This window comes from Notamacropus eugenii, chromosome 7, assembly GCF_028372415.1.
Source record: "Notamacropus eugenii isolate mMacEug1 chromosome 7, mMacEug1.pri_v2, whole genome shotgun sequence".
NCBI classification, from domain to species: Eukaryota; Metazoa; Chordata; class Mammalia; order Diprotodontia; family Macropodidae; genus Notamacropus; species Notamacropus eugenii.
Window position 1 is genome coordinate 3,996,156 of NC_092878.1, and position 14,873 is coordinate 4,011,028.

Sequence of the window (14,873 nt, forward strand, 5' to 3'; positions counted from 1 at the left end):
GTCTTTGAAGAGCATGTTTTTAGTTTAGCTCTGGTCTTTTCATCAGGACAGTTTGAAAGTCCTCTGCTTCATTGAATATCCATCTTTTACCCTGGAAGTTTATGCTAGATTTTGCTGGGTAGTTGATTATTGGTTGTAGTCCAAGCTCCTTTGCCTTCCAGAATATATTCCAAGTCCTCCAGTCTTTCATTTTGAAGCCACTAAGTCCTGTGCAGTCCCCTCTGTGACTCCTTGATCATATTCCTTGGAGTTTTCATTTTGAGATCTCTTTCAGGAGGTTACCAGTTGTTGCTTTCAATGACTGTTTTACCCTCTGATTCTAGGATATCAAGGCAGTTTTCTTGGCCTTGAAAAGATGCCATCCAGATTCTTTTTTTCATTTTTCATCTTGGCTTTCAACTAGTCCAATAATTCTTAAATTTTCTCTCCTGGATCTGTTTTCCAGGTCAATTTTTTTCCCCAATGAAACATTTTACATTTTCTTCTATTTTTTCATTCTTTTGATTTTATTTGACTAATCCTTGGTGTCCCATAGTCATTAGCTTTGACTTGCCCAGTTCTGATTTTTAAGGAATTATTTTCTTTAGTTACCTTTTGTACCTCATTTCCCATTTGGCCAATTCTGTTTTTTAAAGAGTTGTTTTCTTTAGTCAATTTTTGTGCTTTCTCTTCCAAGTTGTTGACTCTTTTTTTGTAATTCTATTGCATAACTCTGATTTCTTTTCCCAATTTTTCTTCTATCTCTCTTACTTAATTTTTAAAATCCTTTTTGAGTTCTTCCCAGAGGATTTTTGGGGCTTGAGACCAATCCCTTTGAGACTTCACATGTAGGCATTTTGACATTGTTGTCCTCTTCTGAGTTTGCATTTGGATCTTCCCAGTTCCCAAAGTAGCTTTCTGTGGTCAGGGCTCTTTTTTGGTTTTTGCTCAATTTTTTAAAAGTTGAGCTCTGCTCCTGGGGTACAAAGAGCACTGTCCCAAATTTCTTGCACTGGGGAGCCAGGGGCCTGGTCCCTGGTTTTCTACTCCAGGGCTTCTAGGGCTCGCAATTTGCCTACTAAGCTGGGATGGCCTGGCTTAGTTGTGCCTTTTGTGCCCTGGGTTCCAGGGATGGCAGTTTGCTGGAGATCTCACAGCTGGCCTGCTGTGCCACAACCACAGGGCCTCAGTTGATCCCTGCTGTGGCTAAGAGCCTCCCACTGGCTTGCATGGGCACTACCAGTGCTGGGCTGCACTCCACATTTGCCCAAGTTAAATAGACCTTTCCTGAAGTCTTTCTACATTGTCTTGGGCTGGGAAATTGTTTCACTCCTGCTTTTTGTGGATTGTGTCACTCCAGAATTTTTTTTTAGAGGCTTAATTTAATGTTGCTTCTAAGAACTCAGGTAACTTCCTGGCTTCTCTCCACCATGTTGGCACCTTTGTATATATTTGTTTGCAAGTTGTCTTCCCTGTTAGATTGGGAGCTTCTTGAAGGCAGGCACTATCTTTTGCCTCTTTTTGTATCCCCAACACTTAGCATAGTATCTGGCACATAGTAGGAGTTTAATAAGTATTTATGCTTGATTAACCTGTATTGATGATTAAATGCTAGGTTTATTATAAGTATCTTTTTTTAAAGAATTAGGATTATTCTGCCTGAAAAGTGATCAAAAAGAGCACAAGATTTAAATCTATAAAATCATAAGAATGCACACTCCTTTAACAGATCTTAAAATCTCAGGATAAAGAGATACCTTTTAAAACTTGAACACATTAAAATTAGACTTATAAAAGTGCCATTAAATATATGAAATATGTAACATATTAGCCCCAAGAGGTGACATCAGCAGAAAATTAGTTCAAAAAGGGTTTTAACATTTACGTATAAACCACATATTTCTAGTAAGAGAATCTAGGATGTATATACCGAGACTGTATTTTCTGATGTTAAACTATTTGAAGACTTCTGTTTTTCATCTTTTTATTCCCCAGAACCAAAACTTGGTCTAATAAAAGATATTTGTCTAATAAAAGATAGTTGTTTTGTAAGGTTTCAGTATAAAATAAAAGATTTCTTTGAAAAGGGGACTGTCTCATTCTGAGATAGATGGTCATCTTACATGACCCTAATCATCAAGGAAGGCCGTAGTGTATCCCACACAGTACCCTGTTTATTGTCCCAGGAGCCAGCGAACACCAAGTAAATATTTGTTTAGCACCAGTGCCCTTTTCAACTTCTTTGAGCAAAAAAATATAAAGCAAATCCTTTGACTTGACTCTAGTGCTGTTCCTATTTTAAAATTATAACTGCCTTTTTTAACTTTGGGAGTGCGGAAAAAAAACAGCTTCTCTATTTCTTCCCTTCTCTTAAACCCCACTCCTCCAGCTTGCAAAGCATTTTCTGTTCTCTCTCTAATGAATTTATTTTGATTATTCTGAACTTGAATGATTTATGTCATATCCTCATATTCATCCACAAGTATTTATTAAATATCTAATGTGTGCCACGCTCTTTTGGCACCAAAGACAAAAACAACCCAAAAAAAGAGTTCTGCCTTCAAGGAGCTTACCTGGAAATATGGAAGGGTGGGCAGCGCATAGGCATTCAAGTATGTACAAGATAATTTCGCGATAATTTCATTAGTTGGAGTGGAGGCAATAGCAGTTGTAGAAATGAGGAAGAACCTCCTGTGTGACTTGGCGCTTGAACTAAGCTTTGAAGAAAAATGGGATTTAAGAGACAGGAAGGTTTGATGCATGGAGAAAAGCCTGAGCAGAGGGACTCTATAGGAGCTGGAATGTCATCTGCGAGGAACAAAGAGTAGTGGATTGGCTGGACCAGAAACTGTTTGAAAGACATGAACATTATCAGCCTAGAAAGGTAGGCTGCAGCTAGATGATGGAGGACATTAAATGCCAAACAGAAGAGTTTTTATGATCCTCAGGACAGCAGACAGGCCACTGGGGTTTTTTGACCAAGGAGAGTGACTCTCTAACATCCTGCCATTGCAACATACCTTCATTAATATATGTTAATGTTCTTACACAATTGTGCTACACAAAATTGTGTCCCTGAGACACAGCAGTTATTAGTATTGTAAATGGTGATCTTTTTATAATTATTCATCAAAGTAAATTTTGAAAGATTACTAAAAACACGGCAAAAAGTTCACTTAGCACTGGAGCCTCCTCTTAGAAAATATTACAAAGACCCCCAGACTTTTCCATGCTGTGCAGCCAGGTCAGTTGTAAAAATGAGAACCTCAAGTCCATAAAAAGTTTCATATAAAGAAAACCTTTAAAAGATAAAAGCGTAAGTGGTCCTATTATGACAGGGCAGGGTGATAAAAGAAAGTTTATATGTATTATAGAAATTTTGTCTTTAAATTTTATGTAATCCTTAAGCTAAGAAGAACTTTAAAATGGATTGATATTTAGAATGAATATTCCATTTTCTATATCATAAATATCCATATTGAAGATGGGGACTGGACCTGTGAATTTATTGAAACAGGGAATTCTCAGATGAAGAAGTTCTCATTCTCTGCAGTTGGAGGTTTTTGAGGGTTGCTTAGAATACCAAGAGATTAAGTGATATGCCCAGGGTCACACAACCAGTATACATCAGAGGTGGAAGCAAACTCAGGTCTTCTTGACTCTAAGGTCAGCGCTCTCTCTATGACACTGTGATAATAATTTACTTTCAGATACTGGCCGAATTTTGTCCTGTGTGCTTATCTTTTAAAGAAAAAAAACCTCAATATAATTATTCTCATTTCAGTTTTTTTGTAAGATCTCTGAAAGTATGAGGGGGGAGGTCTTTTGTACGAGTTGACCGAATTCATGCTGCTATTTTAGGAAACTTTTACAAGTTAGAGTAGTATTATCAAAATACATGAGAACTCTACGTAAATGAGTTTTCCTTGATGACTGAAGCTTGCCACTGAAAGGACCAAAGCTTTAAATATCTTTAGTAGTATATAACATACCTTCTTAAGTAGAGGAAATTGAAGATATTATAATACTTTTCTCCCAAAATCATTATTGCCTTCACCTCCACTACTCTCTTCCCTTTTTTCATTACCCTCTGCTTCCCCCTCTAACTTTAATTCTGTTTCAGTTCTTTGCTTCTAATCTTTTGTGGGTTTTAGGGTTTTTTTATTTAACTTTCTTTTCAGTTCCAAATTCTATCCCTTTCCCTTCCCTCTTCCCCTCTCCATTGAGAAAGCAAGGAAAAAAATCTGGTAAAAATATTGTAGTGAAGCAAAACAGATTCTTGCCTTAGCAGATTGACTTCAGTCTGTACTGTGAGTCCATTGGTTCTCTCCCTTAAGGTAGATAGCAGTTGTTTTTTTTCATTAAGACTCCTCTGGAACTGTAGTTGGTTCCATTAAAACTGTTTGTTGAGAATTTTATGTTAAACAGTAGTAGCTTCTGAGTAAGAAAAGCCTAAAATAACCTCTCCTTCATAGTGAAATGGAATTAGAGCTAGAACTTATTATACCTGTTTGATTCTGACACCATATTTATCTACTTTTATCAAGGCTATGTTCCTTGAGGTTGTGATTGCCAGGTGTCTGACTTGTGAATAAAAGTGAGTTGTTACTGTGTCTCAGATTTTAATAGTTTCTTACATCTACCTCCACTGCAGTAAAGTAGTCATTATAGCTAGCATTTGTATAGCATTTTAAAGTTTTTACAAAGCCTTTTAGATGTCTCATTTGATCCTCCCAACAGCCCTGTGACAGATTTTACTGGTGAGGAAAATGAGGTGGAGAGAGCTTTATGCAGCTTGCCCAGGATCATGGAACTAATAAGAGTTTCAGGCAAGATTTGAACTCTGGTCTTCCTGACTCATAAGTTCAGTATTCTGTCTATTTCTTTCACGCTGCCTAAAGTCCTGTTTCAGTTCCCACATGGGATGTGGGGCAGCCAGATAGTGCCACACCAGGCCCAGCCAGGAATACCTGAGTTAAAATCCAGCCTCAGATACTTAGCTCCTGGGAGCTGAAAAAAATGGGAAACCACTTCAGTGTTTTTTGCCAAGAAAAGCCCAAGTAGGGTCACAAAGAGACATAACTGAAACAACTCAACAACAAGATGGAATATGGAGGTGACCGTGGATTCTTGAAGTTTTTACTTGCAGAGGACAAATTCTGGTAGGACTGCTTAGCTGGAAGGACTAGATGCTTGGTAGGAAATCTGACCTTGAGGCTGCGTGTGGCCTCCAAGGTTCTTGGGTGTGGCCTTTTGACTAAGTTTGTTTTATTGAGGGGATTTTTCTTGTAATGCTAATGAATTAAAGATCTTCCCCACCCTTTAATGGGCCTACCTTTTTAGGGGAGTTTGATTAGGGGAGATTTGTTGGAAGGCCCATACCTTTGGTTCCCGAGGCACTGGTTCTCTAGGGTTGTGATGCCCTCTGGCTCCGAAAAAAGTGTAAATACTCTGTGGTGAGTGAGGTTTTACTTTGGGGCTTACTCTTTGGAAGTGCATGTTTTGGCAGTCTAGACTCTGGGCTGCAGGTAAGGACCTGCCCTCCCACTCCCCACCACCCCTTTGAAAACCCAGACGTTGCTGCTTTGCTCTCTGGTAACTTGCGTGTTGATCTGTCAGACGGTTGGAAGCCCTGTCTGTTGATTGATCTTTGTTTCTCTGTTTGTGTCTTCTCTGAAGTTCCCGGTGCTGATCTTTCCCCTGAACCAAGTGAATGATGCATGTGCTTGACTAAAGCTGCTTTCCTTTTAGAAAAGCAGGCTGTGTGCCTAAGTCCGTGGTTAACTAAGTGGCCCCATCTTCAGACTGCTAACCCTTTATTTATTCCAAACTAATGACATTAAAGACCATCCATCAGTAAAAGCAGCAATAGACAGTCTTGTTTAAACCCAGCAGTGGCACCGTTTGCACTGTGCTTTGTTTTGTTTTATTTCCTCTCCTCAAGGACTGCCATAATATGGGCCATTTGTCAGTTTCAACTGATCAATTGCTACTTTTATTGAATAATGTTTCACGCCAGTGTAAAAATAAAAGTAGTGTTAGCGTCAGAGTTTTGGTAATACTGTTCCCTGCTCTCAGCTTAGATGTTCAACATGGACCAGCAGAGATTTCCTTCAGGTCCTTCGCATTTACTCATTTCGGCTTCTTTTTAGGGATATTTTCACTTACGTTGTAGTAGACGCTGTATATTGTTTTGATTCTGCTTGCTTTACTCTCAGTTCATTAAAAATTGCCCATATTTCTCATATCTGTAATTTCTTAATGCATAATATTCTTTCACTTTATATACTATACTTATACGACATTTTTAGCCATAATCCAATTTGTTACCACAGCAGTGTTGCTAGGAATATTTTGATATATATTGGATCGTCATTTCTATCTTTGACTTCCTTGGGATACATGTAGTAGAATAGTGGAATCTTGAGGTTAAAGGATGTGGATGGGTTGTGACATTTTGCAGATTAAAGAATATGAAGACCTTTCTTTGTTATTATTTTATGTGTTTTCAGTATTCTACAATCACTACCATATATCTTATATTTTTCCCCTACCTCCCCACTCCCTCCCTGAGATGGCCTACAGTTTTATGTAGGTTCTGCACATACATTCCTATTAAATACATTTTCACCTTAATCATGTTGCATGGAAGGATTCAAATGAATGGGAGAAATCATAAGACAAACCAAAACATAATACAAAAGAAAATGGTTTGCTTATGAAGACTTTTCTTGCACAATTCCAATTTGATAACCAAACAGTTGGATTAATTCACAGCTCCACTAACAGAATGCCTCAGCCATCATGACCTCCACTGTACCCTATAATCTAGATTGATCAGAACACCTTTGGGAAGCACAGGTAATAGTTAAAAGCCATCTGGTTTTTTTTGCTAGAGAATCTCTACCCCCAAAAAATCAGCTAAAGGTTTTGAGGTGAGACTGCCAAGGTCTGAAAATGTCTATTCTACTTAAGTGAAAAATCTACTGATTACTGAGCATTCGCTTCTTTAAAAGAGTTCTAATGTAGAATACCACACTTTTTTGTATCTGAAGCAATTTTAGATTTTATTCCAAGAAACTAAGTCTATAAATGCTATTGTACTTAAAATTTAAACATTTGTTTTTTGTGTGTTTAGGTATGGTGATATCAGGGCTATGATCTTAAACAATGTCTTCTGCATGTGACATTTTCTGCAAATTGGAACACATCACTTATTCAGTTATTTGAGGTCAGCAAACATTTGTTAAATGATTACTATAGGCAGTGCACTATACTGGCCACTGAAAATACCATGAGGAGAAATAATATGGTGCCCACCTTCAAGGAGCTTAGAGTGTAATAAAAAGGGATACATTGGTGGTCCCTGACTTACAAACACTTGACTTAAAAATCTCACACACGTGCATATCCCTAACAAGACTTAAAAATGTCACACACGTACATATCCCTAACAAGAGCTTGACATTTTTTCCTTCCCACTTTAATATTTTCTTCCTGGTTCCCCATTCCTCACTTGAAACACACAGTGCCAATCATCTCTTCTAAGACCTTCTACTCACCTGCATTTCAGAACTGTAAGTGAGGTGGTTATATAAAGGAATCAGACCTTCAAAGCCCCTTCCTTTTGTATTCTGGGAGCTACAACTATCCCTCCTTAACTCTAGCAGTCATCTAAACCCAGGGGTTCTATGTTCAGATACGGGATTAAGAACCCCTGGGTTTAAATGACTGCTAGAGTAGAGGAGAGATAGCTCTTGGTGAATTTGGATGGGAAAAAAAATTACATCTATATTTCCATTAACCTTTGTTTCCCTAGGTAATCATCTGCATTGTATTTTAGACATCTAAAACACAAGGAATTTATATACTTCACCATATTGCCAGAAGGGTCTGACACAAAAGGTTAAGGGCCCCTGCTCTGATCCCATTAATTAGACACACTGTGATCAGTCACTTTAAAAAGCTACCTAAAAATAAGTCTACCCATTGAAGCACCTCTGTCCTGTAAGTTACTAATGTAACTCCCTATCCCTGCTTCCTATAACCTGCTGTTCATTAACACCCTCACTCTAGTACCATTCCAAGGGAATGGATGTAATCCCTAATGGCTGAATGGAAAGGAGGAAAAAAAGGAAATTATTAAGCACCAACCATGTGCCAGGTACCGTACTAAGTGCTTAATAAAGATCTCATTTGATACTTTTGTACCCATTTTACATTTGAATAAACTAAGGCAGACAAAGGTTAAATGACTTGACCAGGGTCACAGGCTAGTTAAGCGTCTGAGGTTGGTCTTCCTGACTGGAGGTCCAGGACGCTATCTAAGAGAAACAGAGTGACTGCCTCTGCACTGCATCCCCTTAGCTGAGTGCATATTACTGAGCTATCCAACAAGGACTAGTGTTCCAGGCAATAACAGGCCGAATTTATATGATAGTTCAGTACATAATTGGATCCTTTTTCTCATCAATATGAGCTTTTAATAAAGATCATAATCTCTCAGTGCCTTCTAATCTAATAGATCACAACGCCTTCTCATCCTGTGTGATTCTTGATCTTATCTCAAACCCTCCCTACATGCTAGAGACCTTCCAGGTTTTAACATCTTGTGGGTACTAGTGCTGGGCTCACTTGTTTATTTATTACCCTTCATTCCTTTTATGTAACTAGCCCATCTCCTTTACCATTTCTTGTACAAAGATCCATTGAAAATATGTTTCAACCAGCACACCTAAAAGTAAATTTTGGGGGGTGGACAATAGACTTCTTGTAGAAAGTAGAATTCTAGCAGAACTAACTTTGAAGGAAACAAGTAGTGCTGAAAGGCAGAGGCTATGGAGGTGGTGGTCCATATCAGACACGGAGGCAGCATAGAAATGGAAATTAGAATGTCATATACAAAAACTAGGAAGTGGCTGGTTTGGCTGAAATAACTTGTGTGAAGGAGGGTAACCTGTAGTAGTATGATCAGGCAGCCTTGGCCTTGGAGCCACTAGAACTGTGTGAGGAGGTTCATGAAGTGCTGACACCTGTGCTTCGGTCACGTTGTTTTTCATCTTCGTATTTTCAGTGGCTCGTGTATTAGTGCATTGCCAGTAGTAGCTGTTTAATGAATGCTTGCTGAATTCAAATAACAAACTGTCAGTTGTGTGGAGACCAGATTGGAGAGGGGAGAGACTCTGTGGTCTCAAGATTCCTTCCCCCTCTAAGTCCTTCAGTCCCTATGACTGAGAGTCAAAGAACAAAATGTAAACTATCCAAGTAAGACAACCACCATGAGACTCCTTTTCAGTAGTTCTTTATTGGGGTAACAATTTAGATTTGACCAAAGTCTTAGAGAAAGTCCAGGCTGACCCTCTGGATTGATAGAAGAGGAGAAGCTCAGTCACACATAGAGAAAGTGGCAGAGTCAGAGTTGAAACCCAAATCTTCCAGTTGGATTCCGTGTATTTTTCTACTATACAGCTTCAGAAACAACTGTCAGCACTAACATCCAGGAATGCAAAGACAATCAGCTTTGTAAATCGTTTTTAATGCCTGTCATGGAGCCTGGGCTTCCTTACTCATGGAAATAATATTGGTAATTTACTGTCTATGACGACATGAGTGGATAGCTTATTAAGCCCCTATATAAGGAAGTAGGAGAGTGGAGTTTTACTTGGAGATCATGCTATTTCAGGTCCCTCAGGACCTTTGAGAAGTGATGATAAATATTTCCCATATGATTATTGTCTGTGTTTTATCTCTGCTGACAGAACGTGTCCTCGTTGAGAACAGGGATTGTTCACTTTTTGCATCTGTATCCCCCAGCACGTAGTTGCTTAATAAATGCATATTGACTGATGATTTTATATGTGTATTCATATACCTTTCATGATGACAACTTCATTTATTTATAAAGTGGTGGTGAAAACATTGCTCCTTTATGCATTTCAGTCAATTAGCAGGTCTGTATTGAGCTGCTCACGCAGTAGTGCAGTGGAGGGAGGGATATGGGAAGTACAAGTCAGGGTCCTTGCTTTAAAGAAACTTACAGCTTTTTAAATTTATTTTCTTTGTTAGTTATTAGGGAACCCACATCTAATTGTATCACTGCAAAATGGAATAAACGCTCCTCTAACCTGCTCATGATCATCCATGGTTAGATGTCACATTAGGGTACTCATTATAGTAGCTGATAGTGGAATCATGACCTTTGCAGGTTGGAGAGTATGTGCAACCTGCACCCTCAAAGAAAGTAATGACCAAATTGATGGTGATGGTCCTTCATTTTAGAAGAGGACCAAATGACATCGCAATAGGAGCCATGTCATGACTTGCACATGAATTGGGTTTTAAATGAGTTAAAGTTTTTTTAATTGAATTTTAATTGCTTTTCTTTTAAAAAAAAAATTTGTTTTCAGTGTTCTACAATCATTTCCATATATCTTAGATTTTTTTCCCCTCCCTCCTCCTCCTTCCTTCCTCCTCTCCACTCCCTCCCCGATACAGCGTGCCATCTTGTATAGATTCTACACATATATTCCTATTAAATACATTTTCACTTTAGTCATGTTGAATAGAAGAATTGACATGAATGGGAGAAACCATAAAATAAAACATAATACAAAAGAAAATGGTCTACTTCATTCTGCGATCCAATTCCATAGTTCTTTCTCTGGATGTGAAAGGCATTTTGCCTCAGAAGTCCATTGGGAATCTTTTAGATCCTTGCTTTGCTGTGAAGGACTAAGTCTACCAGAAAAATTCCTCACGCACTGCAGTTGTTGCTGTGGACAAAGTTCTCCTGGTTGTGCTTCTTTCTCTTAGCATCAGTTCATATAAGTCTTTCCAGGCCTCTCTGAAGGCTTCCTATTCGTCGTTTCTTATAGCACAATAGGATTCCATTACATTCATATACCACAACTTGTTCAGCCGTTCCCAAATTGATGGCCATCCTCTTGATTTCCAGTTTTTGGCCACCACAAAGAGAGCTAAGTGAGGCAAAGTTAAACAGTCCTCAGCCTCTGTCTTCCAGAGTCATCCAGCTCTCTCCCGAGGTCACCTTCCCTGAGCACACTGCTGGTGACTTAGCACTTAATGTGACTCTGTACCAGCTATCTACTGTTTAAGGAAAGAATTTAACATTGATTTGTAGTAAACCAAACATTTAAGCTTTGGATTAAAATTTGCTGCATTAACTTCATTGTCCTCTGATCTGTCCTTCATTGTTCTCCTACCCGTCATGGAGAACATTATGGAGTTTGACAGTATTGCTATTTACTGACCAAAGATGTATTACATTCTTGTCTCTACACCCTTGCTTTGGGGTTTTTTCCCTTAATTTACTTTCAACTTGCCCTTTGTCTTCTGACATCTTGCCCGTGACCTTGTAGCTGAGAAGGAAATTTTCATCTTATGTTTATAAAGAAGAATTTTTTGGTTATTTTATCCCAAGCCGTATGTATTTTCCTAACTTCAAATCTTGCCTCACACACTATCTGTGTGATTCTGGGCCAATCATGTTTCATTGTGTGTAAAATGAAGATAATAGCATCTCCTTCCCCAGTCATATTTGTGAACTCATTGTTAGACATCTTGTAATGGTTATTAATGTTAGCGCCTTTTTAATACCTCAGAGGTGCTGCCATGTTTGGTAGAATAATAAACTGGAAAACATATTTTCAAAATCTAACCATTGTAGTAAATTTTCTGCTTGATCATGAAGTTATCTATATCGCTATTTTTTTTCTTCTTGATTTCCCAAGTTTTTTCCCCCAGAAGCTAAAATTTACACAATGGCAGTGTCCAGTAAGAAATGTGTCCTGGAAATATCTTCTTCACATAAGATAATATAAACACAATTGGTTATATTCATTTTTATTTTGAACTCCTTGCCATTGGTCCAAAGCTGTTGAGCCCTTCTGTTAAACCATGTTAAGTGATTAAGATATAAAGGAAATTGTTTAAAAGTTCCTATTTAGTGTTGTAATTATACAACATTATGCAGACAGCCCCCAAATTAGCAACAAACTGGGCCAGAAACATTCATTTGAGTTGTTTGTATCTCAGAACAGTGAAATAAAAACATCGTTCTAAATGATGTTTAGTTTCGGTAGGCCAGTCCACCAAACCTAAATTCATTTAATCTGCAGTTTACTGATGCTGCCATATTATCTGAACTCAATTTATTACCTTGTTTCTGTTACCAAACATTATGAGTTTCAGCTTGGGGGAAAGAAATTAATCTACTATGTGCCAAGCACTGTGCTAAGCACTTGATAAATAGTATTTCGTTTGGTCCTCACAACAGCCTTGCAGGCTTGGTGGGATCCTAGGTACACACACAGGGCCACCAAAGTCTGGGCCACAATAATAGCCCCAGTTGCCTGGGACAAAGGTTGAGTGATTCCTTGGGGAGGAAGAAAAGATTGCTCTAGAGATTAGTAAATGACTCTGAAACTTTCTAAGTCAGTTTTGCTGTGTGAGAAGGGAAAGTGGATGATCAAGAACAGTTGGGCTGTGCTAAGCACTTTATCTCATTCGATCTTCAGAACAATCCTAAGAGGTAGGAGCTGTTAGAATCCTCATTTTATAGCTGAGGAAACAGACAGGTTAAATGGCCCATGATCACACTGCTGGTGTCTGAGGGTAGATTTGAACTCAGGTCTTGCTGACTGCAGACCCAGCATTCTATCCTCCCCCTACTATCTAGCCCCCTCTGTTAGGCCTGGCCTAGCCCCTGATGCTGGTTGCGGTGACTGGAGAAAGGGAGAAGCATGGGTCCCATTATAATGTCCAGTTGGCTTTTTTCTTTCTCTCATCCCTGATAGAAGATTTTTCCTCCTTGCTGCTAGGTGAGGTGGGAACAAAAGAAAACTGGGGTTTGTGGGAGGAAGGCAAAGATTGTTGAAAGGTGACTTGCCTAGTCCAAGCAGCTGGGAAGGGTAGCAGAGGTTTGGTCTGCAGCCAGGAGATGAAAGGAAAGTGAATTCTGTTTGGCAGTGGAGAGTAGGGAACTTGTTTGGACAGCTGTCCTGGTGCTGTTCCGTAAAAATGAGTGAGACTGCCTGTTCTTCCCATACACAGGTCTACAAAATTTTTATTTCACTACCCAGGCTTGAGAGTTGAAAAGGAGTAAATAAGACAAAAACACTGGAGGACTGGGAACTAAGGTAGTAAATTTACTGCTCATTTCCCAAGAACTTCACATTTTTCCCCCATTTTGCTTCTGTGTTTTCTTTCAAACTTTAGAAAAATATTCTTTTGCTCTGAAGAAGGAAAAAAGTCTTTGTAGGGATAGTCTGCTGTCCAAGTAATTCACAGGATACTTCAGATTTACATTTCTTTTGGGGTCTTTATGTTGCATAAGCCTTCTTTTAACAACTAATTTTAATTCCTTTCCCTCCATTTTTCTAGCAAGTGTTTCTTATATTTAAGTTTCTTCAAAACCCATGCCTTATTTTTACCTTTCTCTCCCTGCTTTTTATTTTCCCATCCCCCTACAATATAACACAGGTCTTATCTATAGTAAATATGTATTGAAGTGAACTGAACTCTAGCTTATTATGATCAAAAACGTATATACTGTATAATACTTTTATTTGCTGTGGGCCTCAAACTAGTACGAAGTTTTATAGGAAGAAGCTGAGAATGGAACTTTTTTTCTTATTTAAGTTTATTTCCCTTCACTAAGTTGTCACAGAGAACGTTAGCATTTGTAGTTTTTTAGGAGTGTGTTGGGTTTTTTTGTTATTTTTTAGTTTTCAACGTTCACTTCCATAAGATTTTGAGTTCTTAATGTACTCCCTCTCTCCCTCTTCCCCCTCCCCAAGACAGCATGCACCCTGATATAGGCTCTACATATGCATGCTTATTAAGCATATTTTCACGTTAGTCATGTTGTAAAGGATTAGAACCAGTGGGAGGAACCATGAGAAAGAAGAAACAAACCAGAAGTCTGCTTCCACTGGATATGTCAGCAGATTGCTTATACTTAATTTTCCATTAGAATTCAAGGCAAATTTTTGCTGGTATCTTGATTTCCTGTGTTCATTTTTCTTTCTAAAATATAGGAATACTCTGAAGATAGTAACTCTGAACCAAATGTGGATTTGGAAAACCAGTACTACAATTCCAAAGCATTGAAGGAAGATGACCCAAAAGCAGCATTAAGCAGTTTCCAAAAGGTACTTTTTAAAACTATTTTTATTAGCTTATTTGTGAATAGATGCACGTCTGTAAAATTTGTGTAGAACAGATGAGAGTATTTGTTCCATATATGCAAATATCTTTAAAACGAATATTCCTAAATATTATTCTGTAACCACAGTAAAACTGTTAACATAAATTTACATTCTAAATACTTAGTGAAAACTGAAAACTTAATAAGGACTGTCTCATTCTTCGTTAATTATGGACTAGCTTTCTACTAAATTTATTTAAGGTGGGTGTCCCAAAATACTGAGAATCTTTGAGCAGTATCCATATTTTCCTCTTCGTAGAATTAGTTATAGGAATCTTTAGTCTTCATAGTCATAGAATTAGAACTGAAAAATTCCTCAGACGCTAGATAGTCCAAATCCTCATTTTATAATTGAGGAAACTGAGGACCAAGGAGTTTTAATGAGCTGCCCAAAGTCATACAGGTAGTGTCATAAGTGAGACTTAGGAGAGCTGTCCCCTGACTCTTTTAGCCACACTCCATTCTACCCTCCAGCTTTAATCTATCATAGGCTAGGTCATAAATATCTTAATTTAGTAGTGCAAGGGACCATAGTAACCATGTAGGTCAAGTTCTTGGTGGATTTCAGGGAGTCCCTGACCATAGATGGGGATGGGGGGAGAGTAGCAAAGGGGTCATCTTTATTTTCCATTCGCTGATAACCATTCACTACTCTCTGAAATTTAGC

The 14,873-nt window shown here is 38.4% G+C and overlaps 1 protein-coding gene across 2 annotated transcripts in view; it reads left to right on the forward strand.

Moving 5' to 3' along the window:
- The window catches only part of COPS2 (COP9 signalosome subunit 2), a 46,917-nt gene that overhangs the window by 10,870 nt on the left and 21,174 nt on the right, over window positions 1-14,873 (forward strand). For both annotated transcript variants that reach the window (XM_072623492.1, XM_072623493.1), the window contains exon 2: window positions 14,037-14,150. In XM_072623492.1, the coding sequence (XP_072479593.1) occupies window positions 14,037-14,150 (114 nt within the window). The remainder of the gene's footprint in view (window positions 1-14,036; window positions 14,151-14,873) is intronic.